At 40.0% G+C, this 24,025-nt stretch overlaps 1 protein-coding gene and 1 non-coding gene across 3 annotated transcripts in view; one reads left to right on the top strand and one right to left on the bottom strand.

Annotated features, from left to right (window-relative positions):
• Positions 1 to 24,025, bottom strand: part of WDR44 (WD repeat domain 44) — a 103,916-nt gene that overhangs the window by 21,504 nt on the left and 58,387 nt on the right. For both annotated transcript variants that reach the window (XM_066249158.1, XM_066249157.1), the window contains 5 exons: positions 23,116 to 23,199; positions 12,010 to 12,116; positions 11,119 to 11,270; positions 8,848 to 8,986; positions 7,351 to 7,415 (listed from right to left, as the gene is read on the bottom strand). In XM_066249158.1, the coding sequence (XP_066105255.1) occupies positions 7,351 to 7,415; positions 8,848 to 8,986; positions 11,119 to 11,270; positions 12,010 to 12,116; positions 23,116 to 23,199 (547 nt within the window). The remainder of the gene's footprint in view (positions 1 to 7,350; positions 7,416 to 8,847; positions 8,987 to 11,118; positions 11,271 to 12,009; positions 12,117 to 23,115; positions 23,200 to 24,025) is intronic.
• On the top strand, positions 21,580 to 21,655 carry TRNAV-AAC (transfer RNA valine (anticodon AAC)). The gene has a single exon. It is a non-coding gene; the product is annotated as a tRNA-Val (tRNA).

The raw sequence follows: 24,025 nt of genomic DNA on the forward strand, positions 1-24,025 counted from the left end.
CTCCTTGTTCTGACAGCCCTATTCACATCTCTGCGACTTCGTTTTCTATTATTCTCCTCCTCCATTACTGGCTCCAGCTACCGAGGCCTCAGTGTTGTCTCTTCAACACCCCAGAACTCCTGCCTTAGAGCAGTGTCACTTGATGTATGACCACTCCCTCACCTCCCCTTCAGGTTTTGTTCAAACGACATCCTCTTAGTGAAGCTTTGCTCATCCACCACATTTATCCACTATCACTCCACTTAATCTGCTTATTTTCTCCATGAAATTTATTACCTTTTAATATATTATATATTTTTTTATTTTTTATTTTTTAATTTTTATTTATTCATTTTAGAGAGGAGAGAAAGAGGGGGAGAGAGAGAGAGAGGAAAGAGAGACAGGGGGGAGGAGCTGGAAGCATCAACTCCCATATGTGCCTTGACCAGGCAAGCCCAGGGTTTCGAACCGGCAACCTCGGCATTTCCAGGTCGACGGTTTATCCACTGCGCCACCACAGGTCAGGCTAATATATTATAAAATTTACTTATTTCTCTGTTCCCCACCACTGTAATTTAAACTTAATAATAGATACTGTAGTTGTATCTCTTTTGTTCACTACTCTATCCCAATTCCTAGAGCAGTGACACTCAATAGGCACACAGTAGCTACTCAATAAATATTTGGGGATTAAATGAAGACACAGTGCCAGATCTTAAAATATCAGCTAGTGCAGTATAATGGTTAACAACATAATCTCCAGCCACAGACCAGAGCTGGGTCCTAATTCTGACGCCATGTCTACCAACAGTGTGAAATTAGTGAGTTACTTATCTCTTAAGCCTTCTTTTCTTCATCTATGAAACAGATTCTTAATAGTTTCTCACAGCAGTATCAGGACCGTTGTGAGGGTGTATAAGACATAAAATGCACTTAGCAAAGTACACGGCATATAGTAAAGACACCTAAAATGTTAGCTGTTGTTACATAAGTTAATATAATAAGTACATTTGACAGAAATATGGGCAAAGTACCATGGGAACAACAAGGGAGCACATGAGTAATTATGCATTAAGTGAAGCAAGGAATGCTTTCAGCAAGGAGACCTGAGTGTGAAATGAATTTACCAGGCAAAGGGGAACAGCAGATGTAAATACATGGAATCCACAGAGGGGTCTGACATTTTTGCTCAGACAACAATGAACAACTGAGTGGCTCAGAGCATCCGGTTTGTGAGAGGAAATGGTGGGAAATAACAACGAGAGCGGAGACCAGGCTGATCTCTGAAAGACTGAGTCAAGTTGAGGAATTTGGCCCTGATTCTAGAGGAGGAATAAAGAGCCAAAAGCAGCGCTTTAACAGGAGAAGTAACATGATCAGGTTTGTTTTACAGGAAAGCAATTCTCTGGCAGTGTGGATGAAAGACTGGAATCTGGGAAAAGAGCTCTAATGGTCCAGGTGAGAGATAAAGCCTGGATCACAGCGGTGGAAATGAAAGGAACGGCCAGATTCCAAAGACATTTCTGAGATCAAGCGGGCAGGATGTGGTAAACGAGCAGGCATTGGATGGAGGGAAGACATTACAAAGCGACCCCCGTTCCCAACTCAGGAGATGGTACGGGTGGGTACCAAACAATGAACTGACATCAAGTACACTGTCAAAGGAGTGGTTTTCTTGGGAAAATGATACCTACTTAATGGTGTTTTGGACATACATTATCATTGCCGACGTCTGCCTTCCCCCATGCACACAGGTCCTTGGCATGCACTGTCATGCATCTTTATATTTTCAGTGCCTAACACATTGTTGACTAAACCAGATTGAAACCAATGTACATTTTATTTTATTTAATGATGTTAGAGAGAGAGGAGGTGGCAGGGGGTGGCGGGAGACAGGAACTTCCACCTGTTCCTGTATGTGCCCCGACCAGGGATTAAACCTGCCACCTCTGTGCTTCGGGATGACGCTCTAACCAACTGAGCCATCTGGCCAGAGTCCAATGCATATTTTAAAAGAAATGCTGTATATGCAGAATTCACAAAAATTACGTCTCATTCCTTTACAGTTAACTCCCTTCTTCAAGTTTTTCATTCTATTGATCTTGAAAGGGATCAGAATACTTCACCCAACCTATGCTCCTCTTTGCATAAGAATTATTTTGAGCTGAAGGCAATTTAGAAGAAACAAAGACAAGAAAGTCTCTACCCTCCCTGCTTTTACCTGAAAGCGGAGAACACAGTTCCCTTTGTGAAAGTGTCACTGCTTGTTACCAGGAAGGGGAGAAGGAATGGCATCTCTGGAGACAGCTCAAGTCTGCATAACAGGACACTACTGAGTAACTCTCATCTTCCATTAGTTTCCTCCAATATATTTACCTTCCCACAATTTACAATCCCTAAAAGCCTAAGCCCTCTTTTTCTTTGTCGTTTCCGGTCTCCGCAGACTTACTGCTCTTTGCTAAAATGATTTACAAAGTGCTTTTAACTGTTTCTGTGGGTCTGCCCTCTTTTTCTATGGAGGCCTCCATATGCGTGCCATTTCTTCTGTTAATCTGTCCCTTGTCAGGTTACTTTGTAGATCCCAGACACAAGACCTAGGAGGGTAGAGGAATTACTTTTCCCCTCACCTACAATCAACTCTCAAAAATTCTAAGCAGCAGTTTAATGCTGTAACACTCATACCGATGTTCCATTAAGCCCACCAAACATAGATTAACCCAAGAAAAGCATTAATTTTAAGTAAACTGTATACTTACAACTTCTAGTGTCAAGAACAATCTGCAAGTCTCTAGCTGGTAGCATAATACAGCAGACTATGCATGCCACTCTTCCTTTTAGCCTTACACTTACTGAGCTACTTTTGGACATCAACAAAAACAAAGAGCACGACAGGTAGAAGAACCCCAGGCTTGGCATGACCAATGAGCAGGAGAGTGATCTGGTGTGCATCACTCCGTAGGCCTGAACTGTACAACAACAGGTACTTTCAGGTACTCTAATTTACATGGACACTAACAAGACAAAAGTGAGAATGCAGTTCAAAAGAGAAATAACATATCACCGTCATGAGAGAAAGAAAAAGAACACACACATCAGGAAAATAAACTCCATTGTGCTTACGGTGCCTCACTGTAGCTAGCACTCAGTTCAAAGACAGCAACCGATACCAAAGTGCAAAGGCGTATGAAAGAGAACAGAGGCCTCTTTTAACTGTCCCATGGAGAATGGCAGAAGTGAAAGAAACCCCAAACAATCTTTTCCTGAAAACAACAGATAGCAATGATACTCAAGTACTCCAGAAGAAAACCTTTGCACTCCAGAAGGTCACTACATTTTGTGTCAAAATACTGCTATGTTCTTCTTTTATTTTAATGGGGTGACACTGATAAATCAGGGTACATATGTTCAGAGAAAACATCTCCAGGTTATTCTGACTTTTTTTTTAAATTTTTTTTTATTTTTTACAGAGACAGAGAGTGGGTCAGAGAGAGGGATAGACAGGGACAGACAGACAGGAACGGAGAGAGATGAGAAGCATCAATCATTAGTTTTTCATTGCGCATTGCAACACCTTAGTTGTTCATTGATTGCTTTCTCACATGTGCCTTGACCGTGGGCCTTCAGCAGACTGAGCAACCCCTTGGAGCCAGCGACCTTGGGTCCAAACTGGTGAGCCTCACTCAAACCAGATGAGCCCGCACTCAAGCTGGCGACCTCGGGGTCTCAAACCTGGGTCCTTCTGCATCCCAGTCCAACGCTCTATCCACTGTGCAACCACCAGGTCAGGCTATTCTGACATTTGATTATGCTGCATTCCCATCACCCAAAGTCCAGTTGTCTTCCGTCACCTTCTATCTGGTTTTCTTTGTGCCCCTCCATGCCCCTCCCCCCCCACCCCATTATGCTCTTCTTTTAAAAGGCCTTACACTCCAATAAGATTGGGAGTTATGTAAGGTTTTTATTTTGGGGGGTGGGAGAGGAGGCATGGAAGTAAGTCATTAAACATCTGTCAGTGAATTGTTGAAGTAAGCATAATGTAAATAGTCCCTGTTTTTTAATAGTAACCAAATGCCTAGATATTTTATGGTGAATTAAACTAATAAAAGCAAACCCATTTCCTTAAAGCAAAATGGTTAAAATTTTCTCCACTACATTAGTGAAGGTTTTCCGGAGGAATTAGGCCTTGAAAAATGTGCAAACTTGGAATAGAAAGAAGGGAGACTGCAGGCATTCAGATAAGGGGAATAGTAATAAAGGCACAGAAACAGGAATTCCACACCGATTCAGGCCTACCACAGTAAGGCACAGGGTTAGGCTCCAAGGACACTAAGGTCTATGAAATATATATATAGTTTACTGCCTTAAATCAGCCCAGAGCCCACCCAGTGAGAAAAGCTGCCAAGAAAGACATGGCGCTATCAGTGTCAAAGCACATATGATATATTGTTAGAGCACAGACGAGGAACAATTTTGCCTGCTTGAGTCAGGGAAAATAAACAGAGATGACAGCCCTGGCTGGTTAGCTTAGTTGGTTAAAGCATTGTCCCGAAACACCAAAGTTGAGGGTTCAATCCCAGATCAGGGCACACATGGGAAGCAACCAATACATGTACAATTAAGTGCAACAACAAATGAATGCCTCTCTCTCTCTCTCTCTCTCTCCCTCTCCCTCCTTCCCTCTTTCCTCTGTCTCTCTAAAAACAATCAATATAAAAAAGGAGAGAACATATTTGAGCTGAATCTTGACAGATGGGTAGGGCTTTGCCCTACGAGGAAAGGGGACAGGAAGGGCATTCCTGGCAAATCAAACAGAACGGACACAGATCTGAAGGTGCGTGTTTAGGGTACAGACCTACACCCAGCAAGGGAATCAGGATGCACAGGCCCCAGGGAACTAGCATGGAGTTAAAAAGGTAAGATGAGGCAGTATCAGGAAAGACCTTATTCTGTAGGTTACAAGGAACCACAAAATAGCATAGACAGAGCTGTATTTTGAAAGAATAATAGCTGCTGGCAGAGTAGAAAATGACCTGGGTAGAGACCAGAGACCGAGAAACACATTAGGAGGCTACTGCAAACATTTATATGAAGGTCATGAATGTCAAGGCCTAGATGATGCGCATGACAACAGGAGAGGAGGGGACAGATCCCATGGGCATTTGTAGGTGGAGGTAGAGTGCATGTGCATCTGTAACTAACTTACTATGTGGGTGAGGAAGGAAAAAGAGTGTTTCTGACAGAGTGAAAAGGTAACTTATGGATGTTGATGTCATTAAAGAGACTGAAAAGAGAGAAGCAGGGTTGTGTGTAGGTCCTGAAACTATTGTAAATGACATGATCTAGTCAGGTACTTAAGCCTGACACCTCGGCATCATCTTAGGCTGCTCACTCACCAGGCGGTCAGCCACCAGTCCTCGAGGTCCCGCTTCATTCACATCTCTGCAGTTCAGCTCGTGTTTGGTTTCTAGACCCACCGCTGTCATAAGCCATCCTGACCGAAGGGCTCACCTCTCTCCTGAGTGAACAGCCCTCTAAGTGGTCTCCCTGTCTCTTGACTGCAGCCCCCACCCCATTTATCCCTTTCAGTGCTACCAGAAGACATTCTTTAAAAAATATTTATATTGAATTTTATGGGGTGGCACTGGTTAATAAAATTACCGAATGCTCTTTCTAAAACAAAAATCGAAACACTTTATTTAAGCTCCGGATCGAAAGCCCGCAAAGCGCCTTCTTCCTCAGCAGCTTGCAGGATCAAGTTCGAATGTCTTGTTTCAACACAAAAGGTCATTTAAAACTCCAGTCCTACCTGCCTCTCCTACAACTCTCACCAGGACCCCTTTGCTTCTGCCACAGGGAATTTCTTGTAGCACCTTAAACACGCCATATGCTTCAGCAGCCTCCACACCTTTGCGCTTGCTACTGGCTCTGAAATGCCGTTCCCTCCTTCTCTCATAGAGTTAACAATTGGCTCAAACATCAAAGCCTCTGGTAAGCCTGTCCTGACACGGATTCAAAAGGCTAACTCCTATACTGGTATAGCACCTTCTGTAGCATACTGTCATCCAATAAGACATCTCTGGGTATATCCATTTCACTAGTCAGCAAGGTCCCTGAGGCCACAGAATATGTCTCATTTGACTTCGTGCAATCTAGCAGTGTCTGGCACATGGACCAGGCACTCGGAAAACAGTTCCTGAAGGAGTTTAGACCTATTAAGTAATGTGCTTGAAGAACGTATAGGTGGAGAGATCCTATATATAATTCTATGTGAAAATGGAAGCATGCACAGTAAGATCTCATTCTGGTTTAAAAACATAAAGCTATTAAAAGGAAATAAGAATTTTGGAGCTAAAGCCAGATTAGGACAGGAGGCAGCGAGTGAATAAATCATTTGAGAAAGGCTGGCCAAGGACAGAACCATGAGAAACAGCAACATTTAAGGGGGTGGGAGAAGAAGAGACAGCAGGGATACAGGAAGAGAACAAGGGAAAAATCTGTGTCAAATACTATAGAGCCAATGAAATCCCAGGAAGACTGCTGAGCAGCTGGACACTTTAGGTTCTCTTCGTTTACATCACACTCGCCTAGATCCACACACAAGAAGCACAGGGGACAGCTTAGAATATTTGATATTCCATTTTTTAGGTTTTAAATTGGGTATATTTAGTCTTCCTGCTCTGAGACCAAATGAAAATCATTTAGATATTATAAACTACCTAAAATTGTGATAAAGCATTTGATTAAACACATAAGAAGGAAAAATTAAAATATTTCTTTTTTTTTTTTTTTTGCTGGTGGAGGGTCTTGCCTTTTTTTTATTTAAATAAATTTTTATTAATGTTAATGGGGTGACATTAATAAATCAGGGTACATATATTCAAAGAAAACATGTCTAGGTTATCTTGTCATTCAATTATGTTGCATACCCATCACCCAAAGTCAGATTGTCCTCCGTCACCTTCTATCTAGTTTTCTTTGTGCCCCTCCCCCTCCCCTAACCCTCTCCCTTTTTCTTTCCTTCATTACCTCTTATTCAGGTATCCATTATTATTTCTTTAAAAGTATCTCACATGGATTTGAGGGGAGGGGGGTTTGTTTTACTTAAGTTTACATTAGTGGTTTAATAGTTTCAGTAATGTTCACTGTCTGACAACCTTTAATCATCACACTTTTTCATCTACCAATTCTAATAGAAGAAATCCTTCTAACATATTTTAATTTTAATTAAGTGCTTTCATACAACTATAATTTCTGATAAACAATAAGGTACTACTTTTAAAAATAAGAAGAATGAAAACAGTAAGGTACTATTATAGTAGACAAATCAAATCATAGTATGTAACAATAGTAACTATAAGATAAAACACATACCCCAGTATCTGTATCAGATTTTGATGAGTTTAGACTTTCCTGAGAAGGTGATGGGGACACACGTCCTGAAACACAACACAACTGTAAAATGGCATGTACGTGTACATGTACACACACATATCCAATCAAAGATAATGACATAAGAACACCTAATTAACAGTCAGAGAATGTAGCATTTTTAAAAAATACATGTGAAGCGTTACCTCTCTAGGCACCAGAATGCTTGTTTTGACCATTTTAATATGAAATCTTTATAAAGCAGCTTAACCATCTCCCCAATTTAATCAATTTCCATTAAATTCTCATTATTCATAGTGAATAAATTCTTATAATTGTAACAAGCATCCAGATGAACAATTAAGGGGCAGAAAGGGTCTAGGTTGGGTTGAATCTCAAAGGTCACGGAAAACAGTCCTTTTGTTCTAGGCAGGGCAATAAATGTATAATAAGCAGTGTTTACCATATTGTCAACTCACTGTCATCTTCAATTATGCATTATAACATAACGCAAACAATACACACAGGGCTTCTAAAGTATATAGGGCCTTGCTTGCCAGTTTAGTGGATCATTCTAGGTTCCTGTATTCCTCAAATTGTCTCTCCCACTATACTTCATACTCCTGCCCATGGCTAGCTCTAGTCTCCTTTCTCTCATCTCTTAGCTTCTTGTTTTCTAGCTTTGGCTGACTGGGAATAGGGGAGGGGTGGGGCCGAACGGGTTTGTGGAGAAAATTTATTGTAGCTAATTAATTACAAGAAAAGAATTCCTTGAACTTAAAAGCTATTTACATCAGTTTTACATAGTTGTACTTATTGATTACATACGTCATATTCTGAGATTTCTTTTTCTTAAATGTTTTTTAACTCACTGATTTTAGCGAAAGAGGGAGAGAGGGTTGGAGGCGGAGGGAGAGACAAAGAGAGAGAGAGAGAGAGAGAGAGAGAGAGAGAGAGAGAAACATCCATCTGTTCCTGTATGTGCCCTGACCAGGGATCAAACCCACAACTTCTTACTTCAGGACGATGCTCTACCGAGCTATCCAGCCAGGGCCTGAGACTTCTTTTCCATTTAACCTTTCTTCATATGCCCTTCGATGAACTGACAGATCACAATTACTTTCCATACTCTTTCTTTAATCATTCTTTATTTATTGGACTATAAAAAATTGTAATTATTTTTCTCGAGTAATCACCCTTTCATTTCAACCTAAGATAGAACTGAAGATTGCTGGGGAAACCAAATGACTTTGCTCTCAATGATTGATGAAGTTAACTCTGTACCACACCAGAGAGCCTAAGGCTTTGCGGTAGCTCTCCTCACTGCGTTTAGCTGCTTTTGTTGCTGTTGACTCCTATTTTTAATTTTAGGTTTGTGGCTGTTCTAGAAAGTAGAGGCTGCTGCAAATGATTTCCAGATAAGAGGGCATTGTTATACTTAAAATGTAATACTTCCAGTTGTCTTTGGAATTTTAAAGCCCATAAACAAATGAAAAATACCTTCAGTATTGTATTTCATTCGCATATTGTTGAAATAATCGAAAGCATTTTTTAAAGCCCATATTCGCACTACATTGTCTTGCCCTGCGGAGGCAAGTAATCGGCCACAATGAGAAAATTTCATGGTCCAAACAGCTCCCTAGGAAAACAAAGGAAGGTTCAAAGTTATTATTTGAATAATTGACACATTAAGCCAAAATTTAAAAATCATGCCAAATTATACATACTAAGATAGTGCTCACATTCCTAACACCACTTCAAGCCATCAGTCCAGTGGTGCTAGAATACCACAAAAAGGGATTTTTCGAAGAAAGGCAAGATAACACAGCTGCAGTTTGCCATAATCTAAACGCACAATTTCAAGTTCCCAAACCTTGTCCATACACACACACACATACCATACATATATTTTTTGGGACAGAGTCAGACAGAGGGACAGACGGCCAGGAAGGAAGAGAGATGAGAAGGATCAATTCTTTGTGTGGCACCTTAGTTGTTCATTGATTGTTTTCTCACATGTGCCTTGACTATGGGGCTACAGCAGAGCAAGTGACTCCTTACTTGAGCCAGCGACCTTGGGCTCAAGCTGGTGAGCTTTGCTCAAACCATATAAGCTCATGCTCAAGCTGGCGACCTCGGGGTGTTGAACCTGGGTCCTCCATGTCCCAGTCCGACACTCTATCCACTGTGCCACCGCCCGGTCAGGCACCTTGTCCATACATTAATGGGAATAGAAGTTCACAGGTGGCCGGAAATCTTCGATGTAAAGCACAGATCTTAGTTTGGAATCTCAGTTTCAAGATGAACCTTAGGAAGGGGGGGGCAGGACAGTACGAGGCAGAGCCTTCAGCACAGCACCAACTCCTGACCAGGTCCGGGGGAAGAATATGACCAAACTAAGCAGGGACTGTCACACTATTGGGCATTTGAGAAGTGTTGGAATGGTGTGGTCTCCTCCTGTTGTTCTCTGAAGAAATAAGGTTCCACAGTATATGGCTACAATTCCCAGAGAGACACTGAAAACAGTGGGAAGCATGTATGCGTGTGCCGGGGGAGGGTTAAACAATGCGAACCTTTAAACTGGAAAGGCCAAATCCTACTACAATAAAAACTGTTATAACACACATCTATGCAGATCATAAAGATCATCCATGTTAGAGGCAACAGCTCGTTTTCTGGAATAACATTAATATCCACAAAATTCAACTTATTAAGAAATTTGTCATTTGGAGCCTACTACAATGAGATTTTACTTAAAACTGGAAATAATGAAAGAGTCAATACAGTGTCAATATAGAAAGGAAATTCATCAGATGCCTTAAGTAAGTTATCATAATTAACCAAAGTTTAGCCTGAGCAGGGGTGGCACAATGGATAGAACGCTGACCTTGAGACACCGAGGACCCAGGTTCGAAACTCTGAGGTCACCAGCTTGAGTGCAGGGTTGCTGGCTTGAACATGGGATCATAGACATGATCCCATGATCACTGGCTTGAGCCCAAAGGTCGCTGGCTTGAGCAAGGGCTCACTGGCTCTGCTGGAGCCCCCAGGTCAAGGCACATATGAGAAAGCAATCAATGAACAACTAAGGTGCCACAACTATGAGTTGATGCTTCTCATCTCTCTCCCTTAGTGTCTGTCTCTCTCTCTGTATCTCTCTATCTCTGTCTCTTGCAAAAAACAAACAAAAATTCCAGCAAAGTTTAAATTCCAATCTGGCTGCCATCTGATACATTTGTGGGTTTTTTCCCTTCCAGCTAGGCCAATTTTAGATTTAAAATCTAAATAGATAAATGCATTCCCTGATCAAGGACCTGTGGTATCATTTACCCAGTTCTCAGTTTATTACTTCTTGCCCTACACTCCTAGCATTTCCAGGGGCGATCTAGTCTGTGTACCATATGCTTACTGTGGTGCATTTGAACTCGGACAGAGAACCAGCACTGCCATCTCTCTCCTTGTTTTAGCTATCACAAAATATACAGATTTTTTGGAAACAGCTATGTAAATTAAAGTTTGGTAGTTTTACTTCATTTTCTTATTGATATAGGACTACTGTTTACTTAATTCAATAACTTACTCTACTCTCTGAACCATAATTCAGAAACAGACTCTGCATTACCTATTCATTAAACTGTACTCATATTATTTCACACATTTTCAGTGAGGCTAGCAAAATTATATACATAAAAAGAGACCTGCTTTATAGATGCCAAATCATTTCTCTCAGTGAAAACAGAATGAATACTAAAAAATAAAAAGATTGCTTACCATATGTTCACCACTAAGATCCTGCACCACTTTGATCTGATCAAAATCATAAGGTCCTTTGAAACCATGTGCTGCTTTGAATTTAACTGGTCTTGTGTATGGCATTCCTTCATCATCACTCGATGAAGGGTCATCTTGATCAGTATGAAACACTGAATAGAAAAGCACCAGAAATCATCACTAGCTAATGCAGACACAGGTACCCATTTTTCACATGCACTGCTTATCAAGAAAATTCATTAAACGAAGAAGCAAACCCTGGCTATTACTAAACGGCATATTGACTAAGAGCATGGAGCCTAGTGCCCGAATTTCTGGGTCCAAATCCAATTCTGTTGTTTATTATCTGTGTGACCGTAGGCAACGGACCTGACCTTTCTGTGCTTCAGTATTCTCACCGGTAAAGTGGGGATAACAGTGGTACTTACCACAAAGGGTGTTTATGAGGATTAAATGAGTTAACACAGGTGAAAGTGCTTAGAACAGTGTCTGGTGCAGAATAAGTATTTTGTGTTTATTAAATAAAACTATGACGAGGGCATAGGAAGTTAAGATCTGTGCAAAATTAGAAAATTTAGCTAATTTTGAAAATTTTAATAAATATTTATATAGCCTTACATAGCTAATTTACAACTGATTATTGAGCACTCAACTCTTCTAGGTTGCCACAGTCACAGAGTATGTACAAATTCATGTTCCAAGTGCATAAATTTGTTTTTTTCTTCCAACTTAAAAAATGAAGGTGAAAGTAACATGATTTATTGAAGTGCTATGACATTAGCAGTAAAGGTTTATTACTTTTCATAAAATAGAATGCCTCTTATAAACCACAGGCTAAATTTGGATGATGACAAATGAGATAATTTGGTTGCAATGCTCTATTTCACTTACCTTCATCCCTAACACTTTTAACTTTATTTACAGCACGTTCACCATACTCCTCGGCAAGGTGCTTGGCTCTCTTTACCGATTTCCCTAGGAACTTCTTTAGTTGAGTCCTTATCAAAAATACAAACAAACAAACAAACAAAACCCAAATTATTTCTAATTACTTCAACTAACTACAAAAGTTCAACAATTCACTGATAATCTCATTAGCTGTGACTGGTAAATCATATTTTTTGAAGTACCCCCCATTTTTTTTAACATAATGTAGATATTTGAGTTTCTAAATCCCTTGTTGTACAGAATGCTATATTCAAGACAATATGGCTACAGAGGAAATACAGGCACTTTCCCCAATATACAACATTGTATACACTAGAGCACTGGTTTTCAATGTTAAATAATAATCAATTGGCAGGGAAAGGGTGGGAGGTGGTGTTTAAGGCACGGACGCCTGGTCCCTGTCCCCAGATCATCTATCTGATTTAGAGGGTCTGGGGTGAGGCTATGAATCTGTAGTGAGAATTGCTTTGAGACGACTGTTTTAGAGAGTCTCCTTAAAAACACACATTATAAAGAAAGGAAAAACTGAATTGTAATTACTTAGAAAGCAAATGTTTTGGTAGTCTAACATGGTCTCCTGTCCCTTCTCTTTCAGTTTGGGTATCTGCATGCAATGCAGTTAGGCAGAGCCTTCTCAGGAGGTATTCCCAAACAGTGTAGTATAAGTATGCCTTTCAAGCTTCCATGAACGAGACTTACATATTGCTTTTTAAATTATCGATGCTGCAAATTTCATATATTTATAGGGAGGGGGTCAAGGGAGATGTTGAGGGGAATACGGGGTGGGAGGATGCATTCGGGGCAACACTAGAATCTATGTAAACATAAATTAAAATCAATAAAAAAGTAAAACAAAACCAAAAAACAAAGTGCATGATATTTACAACCAAACAAAATTTATAAATCGGGGTTAAATTTTTACCAACTCAGGGGAATTCATATTAATAAAGATGAAATTTGAAAATGTTGCAAAACTATATATAAGATCTCCTCCACATTATTGTTTAGAATAGGTCAAATGTAGGAATTAACTAACTGAATTTTCACCAAAAGACAATTGAATAAGTGACTATATATCCTTACAGTGGAATGCAATCAAATAAACGAGGCAAAACTCAGGTCCTTTAAATGTACCAAGCTCTTAGTCACGTCAGGGCCTTTGCATGTGTGGTTACTGATGCCTGCAACACTCCTCCTAATTTCCACTCCTCTTTAGGTCTCAGACCAAACAGCTCTCTCTCAAAAAAGCCCTCCTTGACTCTTTAGAACAAGTTGTCCTGCTATATAGTCTCACAGTACTCCATACATTTCTTTTATAGCAATTGCTACAGATATACTTGGAGTTATCTGTGTAATGACATGTTCCGTGTTTCTCCTATTGAACTGGAAGCTCTATGAGGGCAGACACTGGTATTGTCTTCTGAACTATTGTACTGGCAGCACTAAACTCCCATATCTGGCTGACAGAAAGATGATAATATATTTATTTTTGGTACTGTTATGAAAAGATGGCCATTATATACTAGATTTTTTTTTTTTTTGAGAGAGAGAGAGAGAGAGAGAGAGAGAGAAACAGAGCAAGAGCGAGAAAGAGAGAGAGAGAGGGGAAGGGAGAGAAAGCATCAACTTGAAGTTGCATCACTTTAGTTGTTCACTGATTGTTTTCTCTTATGTGCCTTGATCAGGGAGCTCCAGTCGAGCCAGTGACCTCTTGCATAAGCCAGTGACTTTGGATCATGATCATGATCCCACACTCAAGCTGGTAACCCTGCACGCAAGCTGGTGAACCTCCGTTTAAGCAGGTGACCTCAGGGTTTTGAACCTGTGTCCTCAGCATCCCAGGCCAATGCTCTATCCACTGCACCACCACCTGGTTAGGCATACTAGATATTTTCTATACTAGATTTCTTTCTTTTTTCTTTTTTAAAAAAAACAAACTGATAAACTATAGGCACAGTATAATCCCACTTTTGTGAGAAGAGTGTTTCTATGGAGAATATACCTAATTGTTAATACTCAGAATTGCTGGGCTAAGCATATGAGATTCTTTATTTTTCTATCTTATAGATTTTTGTATTACTTTTTGATAATCACAAAAGACAGATGATGAGTCATTTTAAAAATTAGTATACGGTTTCTGCTCCTACAATTCTGAAGTCATATTTTCTGGATAACTATAGGTTTACTACTATTTTAAGCAAAAACAAAACAAAACAACCACCCCCAAAAAACATATTTTAATCATTTTGGATGAACACATCTCTAAAATATATATACACTGCTCACAAAAATTAGGGAATCAGGAACGTGCAGGTACTCCAGTACTTTCAGCCTTTTGTATAGTGCATTTTCACCAACGAAATAAAAGTTTTGCATCTTATTTGCATAATTGAACTTTCCTTGACTTGTCGTTTGTTTTTCTGATGTTCTTGTTTAATAAAAAAAGGAGTGACATCAGAGAAATGGCGCCGTAAGGAGCGATACTGATAAATCTCCCCCAAAATTCAACAAGATCTTCAACCAGAAACAGAAAAATCTATCCTTGGAGCCTCCAGAAGTTCCACACTAAATGCAAAGGTATGATTGAGCGAAAAACTGACTAAATATATAATCAACCACGAAGGAAATAAGACGGAGGAAGAAACACTCTGCCTTCCTCACTAACCTAAATAAGGGCTGCTTCCACTGGGAACTGAGAGTATAGGAACTATGGCGGGCATAGGGTGTGAATAGAACCAGACTGCAGCACAAATGTCTGAACTAGGCTGTGGCACAGACATCCAAGCCGAGGAAAAACTGCCTGTGGCAACCCAGTCAACACAAGCTAACGCTCGCGCCAAACCCAGACAAAGAAAAGCAAGTGAGGTAGCCATCGACCCCGATCTCCTGGTCGGCGAACGCAGATAGTGGGTGAAGAGATTCCTCCCAGAGCCCTGGGAGTAGGCGCCGGTTTTACCAGACAGAGGGGCAGTCAGAGGTCTTTGTGTGGGCCAAGACCGGAGTTTCGGGGTCGCCCCTGCACCCTGAAGAGCAGCACGTGAAAAAGAGATTCCCTACGCTCAAACTTCTCTGGGTGGGTGGGGTGCCTCACCCAGCCATATAAGCTAACAGACCCATGAAGGATTAGCTTAACCCACAGTCTGCTCATCTCCCAACTGACTTATGCGACCCTAACTGACAAGATCTCTCTCTGGTTAGCGATCTAAGACAAGAGGGGAGAAATTTTTTGGTACCTCTTGTTATGCTATGCACGTAGGGGTGGGGGCAACCTCTGATTGGCAGAGCTTGCATACTAAGGGCTATATGTTAAAAAGAGGGATTTGGTAGCTTGTAAGTCCTCCTGCTTTGCAAACAGCGACTAGGGCATCTTCTACCCAGCCAAAACAGGTTACAAAGTGCCAAAAGCCTGGGGAAAGTGGTCCCACAGAGTGCTGAGGCATTTGGGATGTGACTAGAGGCTCATAGAAAGGGGCCTTGAAAACAATTGGCTCCCAGCCTCGCCTGATTATGCTAGTGGCCCTGACTGATTGAGCCTTACCCAGAGCCCTGCACTGAGTGGGAATAGAGTGGGGATTTGCTAGCTCTTTGTGCCTCTTACTCTCCAGGCAGAGGTAGCAACAACTCCATAGCTGGATCATCAGGCTGCTAATTCAGGAAGGAAAGACTAGGAGAGAGGCTCCGGGAACATGGACTCTCTCACTGTCGGAGCCTATAAATGCAAATGAGCCTCGACTGCCAACGAGACTGAAGCCCAATATATGACATTGCCATAGAGATTTATCAACTGCAAACCTCTACCTAAGCGTGCCACAGGGGCAAAACCCGGAGTACAGAGTCACCGACCAGGAAGAGGGAGAGAAAAGAAAGAGCAAGAAGATAATCTCTCAAAATCAAGAATAATCCACAGACTTTATAACCTATCCCATTTTTTTATATTTGTTCGTTTGTTTCTCTTATCTTCTTGTCTTGATTATTTTCTTTCTCTTGCAATTTGGTCGTTTAATTCTCTGCCGGTCTTACTCTCTCCACTCCTTGAACTACACTACCCATAAGTGTTACATCTCTCATTATCTTTTCTTTCCTCTTCCTTTCTCTCTATGAGGATAGCACTCCAAAACCCTTTACTCTTTATCTCTCTCCTTTTGTTCTTTTTTCTTCTTTTTATGTTTTCCTTTTTCTTTTCTTCTCCCTCTATATTAGTTTCTTCTTTCCTCCTTTATTTTCCTCTCATTCAATCCTCAATCACGAACACATTATTTAATTTGGGACTCAAATTTTTCTTTGTGGCACTTTGGAGTTTTTTTACTTCGCTTTTTAACTCACTAGCAGTGCTCCCAACCCTGGCTCTCCATTTTATCTGGTTCTAGCTCCACTAAATACAATAGTAATTTTAAAATTTTTACCCCTTTTCCTGTTTCCCTCTTATTCCTCTCATTATATCTCTTAGTCAACCATCACTTAAAAGCAAATCATTTTATTCTTGACCCAAACTTTTCCTTTTTTACATTTTGTGGGTCCATACCCCCCCTTTTTGCCCCTTTATCACTTCTCCCCAATGCAGGCCGCCCAACATTATAGGTAGTTTTTGTTTTATTTTGCACAATATAATTCACAGTTCACCACAACATTTTCTCAAGAAGGAGGGGAGAGGAGAGGAGAGGAAAAACAAAGGGGGGGGGAATAATATTTTTTTAACTTTTTATTCTTTATTAATTCTCATTAATACTATCAACAAAACCACCCTCAGATGCCATTAAGGAAAAGGAAACTGAATATCATGGATATAAAAGACAGAGAATTTAAAATAGAAATCCTAAAAATACTCAGAGATATACAAGAAAACACAGAAAGGTAATTCAGGGAGCTCAGAAAATCCCCACTCCAGGAATTACTATAGGGGTTTTTCCAACCAGATACAAAGAACAAAACAAAACAAAACCACAAGTATAAGCTCCACCAAGAACACAATAAAACCAATTTTAAACTGTGACAACAACAAAAAAAGGGGGAGAGGACGGAGATTAACAGTAGCAAAGGACGATGGAGTGCAAAAGTACTCACAAGATAGTGCATTACAATGAACAAATGGTGCTGGGAAAACTGGAAAGCCACATGCAAAAGAATGAAACTCGACTACAGCTTGTCCCCTTGTACTAAAATTAATTCAAAATGGATCAAAGACCTAAATATAAGACCTGAAACAATAAAGTACATAGAAGAAGACATAGGTTCTAAACTCATGGACCTTGGTTTTAAAGAGCATTTTATGAATTTGACTCCAAAGGCAAGGGAAGTGAAGGCAAAAATAAATGAATAGGACTACATCAAACTAAGAAGTTTTTGCTCTCAGCAAGAGAAACTGACAACAAAATAAACAGACAGCCAACTAAATGGGAAATGATATTTTCAAACAGCAGCTCAGATAAGGGCCTAATATCCAAAATATACAAAGAACTCATAAAACTCAACAACAAACAAACAATCCAATAAAAAAATGGGAAGAGGACATGAACAGACACTTCTCCCAGGAAGAAATACAAATGGCCAACAGATATATGAAAAGATTCTCATTTTCTTTAGTTATTAGAGAAATGCAAATCAAAACTGCAATGAGATACCACCTCACACCTGTTAGATTAGCTATTATTAACAAGACAGGTAATAGCAAATGTTGGAGAGGCTGTGGAGAAAAAGGAACCCTCATTCACTGTTGGTGGGAATGTAATGTAGTACAACCATTATGCAAGAAAATATGGTGGTTTCTCAAAACACTGAAAATAGAACTACCTTATGACCCAGCAATCCCTCTACTGGGTATATACCCCCAAAACTCAGAAACATTGATACGTAAAGACACATGCAGCCCCATGTTCATTGCAGCATTGTTCTCAGTGGCCAGGATATGGAAACAACCAAAAAGCCCTTCAATAGAAGACTGGATAAAGAAGATGTGGCACATATACACTATGGAATACTACTCAGCCATAAGAAATGATGACATCGGACTATTTACAAGAAAATGGTGGGATCTTGATAACATTATACGGAGTGAAATAAGTAAATCAGAAAAAACCAAGAACTACATGATTCCATACAGTGGTGGGACATAAAAACGAGACTAAGAGACATGGACAAGAGTGTGGTGGTTATCGGGGCTGGGGGGGGAGGGGGGGCGTGGAAGGGAAGGAGGGAGAGGTGAAGGGGGAAAGGGAGGGGCACAAAGAAAACTAGATAGAGGGTGACGGAGGACAATCTGACTTTGGGTGTTGGTATGCAACATAACTGAATGACAAGATAACCTGGACATGTTTTCTTTGAATATACGTACCCTGATTTATTGATGTCACCCCATTAACTTTAATAAATATTTATAAAAGAAAGGAAAAAAAAAGAAATATCCCCTAACTTTTATGTGTGTGTGTGTATAATATATAATATATTGCCTTCTTCGATGGCATTTAATGTTTGATTTATTTCCTTAATAAATAGGGTCATTACCATCATTACTGTTCTTTAGCACATTCAGGGCCTTTCAAATGGTTTGCAAGTGGGCGATAATATTAGTTCCAAGCCTTCAAGGCAACGGGGCCGGGCACAGGGAATCCAAATCTGGGATTTATCTCTTCCCACTGCCAATTTACTCTAGCATTCAGCGCAAACATTTACCATGTTCTATGTGTGTCATGACATGAGAAAAAGTTGAAACTGCGGCCATACAAAATCATTGTGCTATGTAAGAGTTCTTTTATAATTTTTCTAATTCTTCTCTTATATTAAGAATATTACCTGATATGGTTATATGTCAACTTACAGGTTGTTATAGTTTGGTCCTTCTAGTTTGTTGTGAACTCAGATACCAGATTTTTAAAAATCATGCAAGAAGTAAGTATAATGGATTTGAATAATCCTGAGCAGCTTTTCGCTTAGATGATGAGCTTTAATGCATGGAATAAAAAGCAACTTTCCTGTTAGCCAGAGCGATCACGCAAGAGAAAGAAATGAAGGCATATGTATATCAGGAAAGAAGTAAAGGTATCATTTCTTTGCAGATGACATGATCCTGTATATAGAGAATGCCAAAGACACCACCAAAAAACTATCAGAAACAATACACCAATATAGTAAAGTTGCAGGATGCAAAATCAACACAGAAAAGTCCAACACTTTGCTATATGCCGAAGAGGAAACTTTGAAAAATTAATTAAAAGACCAATTCCTTTCACTACTGCAACAGAAACAAACAAAAAATACCTAGGAATAAACATAACAAAGGATGTGACATACAGTACCTGTATACAGAAAATTACAGAACAGTACTGAAAGAAATTGAAAAAGACACAATGAAATAGAAAAATATTTCATGTTTATAGATAGGAAGAATCAACATAGTTCAAATGGCCCTATCCCAAAGCAATATACAAATTTTAATGTAATCCCTATCAAAATCCCATTTCATTTTTTAAAGAAATAGAACAAAAATTACCAGGTTTGCATGGAACCATAATAAACCCCGAATAGTCAAAGCAATCCTGAGGAAAAAGAATGAAACCAGAGGTATCAAGCTACCTGACTACAAGTTATACTACAGAGCCACAATAATCAAAACATCATGGTATTGACAGAAAAACAGACATACAGAACAATGGAACAGAACTGAGAGCCCATAAATAAAACCACATATATATGGATAAATCATTTTTTGACAAAGGAGCTAATAACACAATGGAGAAAAGAAAGCCTCTTCAATAAATGGTGCTGGGAAAATTGGAAAGCCACATTTAAAAGAATTAAACTTGACTACAGTTTGTCCTATACAAAAATTAACTCAAATGGACTAAAAGACCTAAATATAATTTTTTTTTTTTTCCAGACAGAGAGAGAGAGTCAGACAGGGATAGACAGGCACAGACAGACAGGAACGGAGAGATGAGAAGCATCAATCATTAGTTTTTCTTTGCATGTTGCAACACCTTAGTTATTCATTGATTGCTTTCTCATATGTGCCTTGAACGCAGGCCTTCAGCAGACCGAGTAACCCCTTGCTGGAGTGAGCGACCTTGGGTTCAAGCTGGTGGGCTTTGCTCAAACCAGATGAGCCCATGCTCAAGCTCGCGACCTCGAGGTCTCGAAACTGGGTCTTCCACATCCCAGTCTGACGCTCTATCTACTGTGCCACCGCCTGGACAGGCTAAATATGAGATTTGAAACAATAAATTACATAAAAGAAAATATAAGTACTAAGCTCATGGACCTTGACTGTAGAGAATAATTTATGAATTTGACCTCAAAAGGCAAGGGAAATATAGGCACTTAAATGGGACTATATCAAACTAAAAACTTTCTGCACAGCAAAAAATACTGGTAAGAAAACAAATAGGCAGCCAACTAAATGGGAGATGATATTTGCAAACAAAAGCTTCGATAAAGGTTTAATATCCAAAATATATACAATATAAAGAACTCACAAGGCTCAGCAACAAACAAGCAAACAGTCCAATTAAAAAGTGGAGAGAAGACCTGAACAGACACTTCTCCCAAGAGGACATACAAATGACCAAGAGGTATATGAAAAGCTGCTCAACTTCACTAGTTATTCAAGAGACTCAAAAACTACAATGAGATGCCACCTCACACCTGTTACGTTGGCTATTACCAACAAGACAGGTAATAACAAGTGTTGGAGAGGCTGTGGAGAACAAGAAACCCTCATTCACTGCTGGTGGGAATGCAAATTATTACAACTATTATGGAAGAAAGTATGGTGGTTCCCCAAAAATTTAAGAATAGAACTACCATATGGCCCAGCAATCCCTCTACTGGGTATCTACCCCCAAAACTCAAAAACATTATTAGTACATGAAGACACATGCAGCCCCATGTTCATTGCAGCATTGTTCATGGTGGCCAAGACATGGAAACAACCAGTGTTCCTTGATAGAGGATTGGATAAAAGAGATTTGGTACATATACGTAATGAAATAGTACTCACCCAAAGGAAATGATGACATAATGACATTTATGACAACATGGATGGGCCTTGAGAACATTATACGAAGTGAAATAAGTAAATCAGTAAAAGCAAAGACCTGTATGATTTCACACATAGATGGGATATAAAACTGAGACTCGCCTGATCAGGCGGTGGCACAGTGGATTGAGCGTCGGACTGGGATGTGGAAGGACCAAGGTTCGAGACCCCAAGGTTGCCAGCTTGAGCGCGGGCTCCTCTGGCTTGAGCAAAAAGCTCACCAGCTTGGACCCAAGGTCACTGGCTCGAGCAAGGGGTTACTCGGTCTGTTGAAGGCCTGCAGTCATGGCACGTATAAGAAAGCAATCAATGAACAACTAAGGTGTCGCAACGAAAAACTAATGATTGATGCTTCTCATCTCTCTCCTTTCCTGTCTGTCTGTCCCTATCTATCCCTCTATCTGATTCTCTGTCCCTGTAAAAATAAATTAATTAATTAAAAAAAAACTGAGACTCACGGACATAGATAAAAATGAAGTGGTTTGGCCTTGGCCGGTTGGCTCAGTGGTAGAGCGTCGGCCTAACGTGTAGAAGTCCCGGGTTTGATTCCCGGCCAGGGTACACAGGAGAAGCGCCCATTTGCTTCTCCACCCACCTCCTCCTTCCTCTCTGTCTCTCTCTTCCCCTCCCGCAGCCAAGGCTCCATTGGAGCAAAGATGGCCCGGGCACTGGGGATGGCTCTTTGGCCTCTGCCCCAAGCGCTAGAGTGGCTCTGGTCGTGGCAGAGCAGCAGAGCGACACCCTGGAGGGGCAGAGCATTGCCCCCTGGTGGGCGTGCCGGGTGGATCCCGGTCGGGTGCATGCGGGAGTCTGTCTGACTGTCTCTCCCGGTTTCTAGCTTCAGAAAAATACAAAAAAAAAAAAAAAATGAAGTGGTTACCATGGGGAAGGGAAAGGGAATGTGGGGGAAGGGGACAAGGAACAGGTGGGGTGAAGGGAATAAAGAGGGACAAATATACAGTGACGGAAAATGATTTGACTTTAGGTGATGGGTGTACAACATAATCAACAGTTCAAATGCTGTAGAAATGTTTACCTGAAACCTATGTACTCTTATTGGTCAATGTCATTGTGTTCAAGTTAATTTTGTAAAGAAAAGAAAATAAAAAATAAAAAACATCTTTCCTGGACATTTATATGTGTCCTGAATAATTCCTAATTCTCTGGTTCCAGACAGCTGTCATTTCTAGACAGCCAAGGTCCAGCTCTCTGAACGTGTTATCATAGATCTGCACTGTGGGTTCACACCTTTCCTGAAAATTCTCAAAGCTTTCTTGCTATACTTTCCACACTAAGAAAAGATCAGATTCAAGTAGAGAATTTGCTCTGGGCCTGAATTTTTTTTAAATTTTATATTTATTTATATTTATATTTTACCCATATTTTATATTTTAGGTGGAATGATTGCCAATTATGTGACTTGTGTATAATCAAGCAAAATCTATATGCCCACCACTGCACTAGGTTTTTGTATGGGAAACAGAATGATCACAATCCTTTTGTAACATGTAGTTTAGTTATTTAATATCTATTTACCTTTCTTTTAAAATCAGAAAACAGTTTAAAGTAATATGAAATAAAGGGCAAATGTAAGTTATACAGACTATAGGTGCCACAGAAATGGAGAAAAGGAAGGAATTTACTATGAACTGAAGAAAGTCAGGAAGAATCTCATGTAGTAGGGTTTGGAAAGACAAAGATGATTTGCAGAGATGAGGAGAAAGGGAAAAAGCAACCTCAAGGACAATCAAGTTCTTCTTTAACACTTCTGGTATCTGTTGTTCAGAAAAATAATATAGGCACGATGCAAAATTTACTGATCATTTACTATATATCAGATACTATAAAAACGACCGACACAGCTTCAAAGACCTCTTAATTCGTTGGCTGATGACAAGGAGTTGTGGTGGTGGATGGACTTAAAAACTGGATAGAGCACAGAATTTAAATTGTATAGTAGTTGTCACACTTTATTTTAAGTAAAACCTTGAAATGAAGAAAGGGCGTGTACTGTAACTCACGTTTTCTGTTTTAACCTTCCGCCATCAGTATCTGTTGGTTGAGACTGTAACTTCTCCTCATCATCTGACTGTGCTGCACCATTACTACGACGGGAAAAAGTAATTTTAAAAGAAGCCATTTCCCTAACACTTCTCTAAAATCTCTCTATGTATACTTACTATGGAATTAGCTAATTGTAGTTTTGAAAAAAAAAACAACCCTCTATTAAAATGCTTTATATAAGTATAATTTAAATGACCGAGAATTAAAAAACTTGAAAGATCAAAGAATACAATCATTAAGCAAGGTGCAGTGTAGAAAGTGCAAGGGAATAAAATTTAGGAACTTAAGAAGAACCCATGACAAACAAGACATTCTTCTGGGTGAACATGCTACACAGAAATGACAAACTAACTTGTCAATACCTTTCTCCTCACTCACACTCAGGCACATCATGTATAATACTTTGAAAAGCTTTACTTTCACAGAAGTCAGTCCTTAGATGTACACATATCCCACAGTAAAGTCAATCACCTTACTCTAAAGCCATTTTCTGACCTTCCAAATTATATAAAATTTCTGATCCTTAAAGCAAGATTTCGGAAAAAGCAACATGGCTTTTTAGCCTCAGTATGTTTTAATACTGCCTGTGGTATAAATCATTTTGGTCCTGGCTGGTTGGCTCAGTGGATAAAGCATCAGCCCGGTATATGGATGTCCTGGGTTCGATTTCCAGTCAGGGCACACAGGAGAAATGACCATCTGCTCCCCCACCTCTCCCCCTTTTCTCCCTCTTCTCCTCCCATAGCCAGTGGCTTGATTGATTCGAGCATTGGCCCCAGACAGGGGTTGCTGGGTGGATCCCAGCTGGGGCGCATGCGGGAGTCTATCTTATTATCTCCTCTCCTCTTACCTAATAAAACATTTTAA

The sequence above is a fragment of the Saccopteryx bilineata genome, chromosome X, assembly GCF_036850765.1.
Source record: "Saccopteryx bilineata isolate mSacBil1 chromosome X, mSacBil1_pri_phased_curated, whole genome shotgun sequence".
In the NCBI taxonomy this organism is placed as follows: domain Eukaryota; kingdom Metazoa; phylum Chordata; class Mammalia; order Chiroptera; family Emballonuridae; genus Saccopteryx; species Saccopteryx bilineata.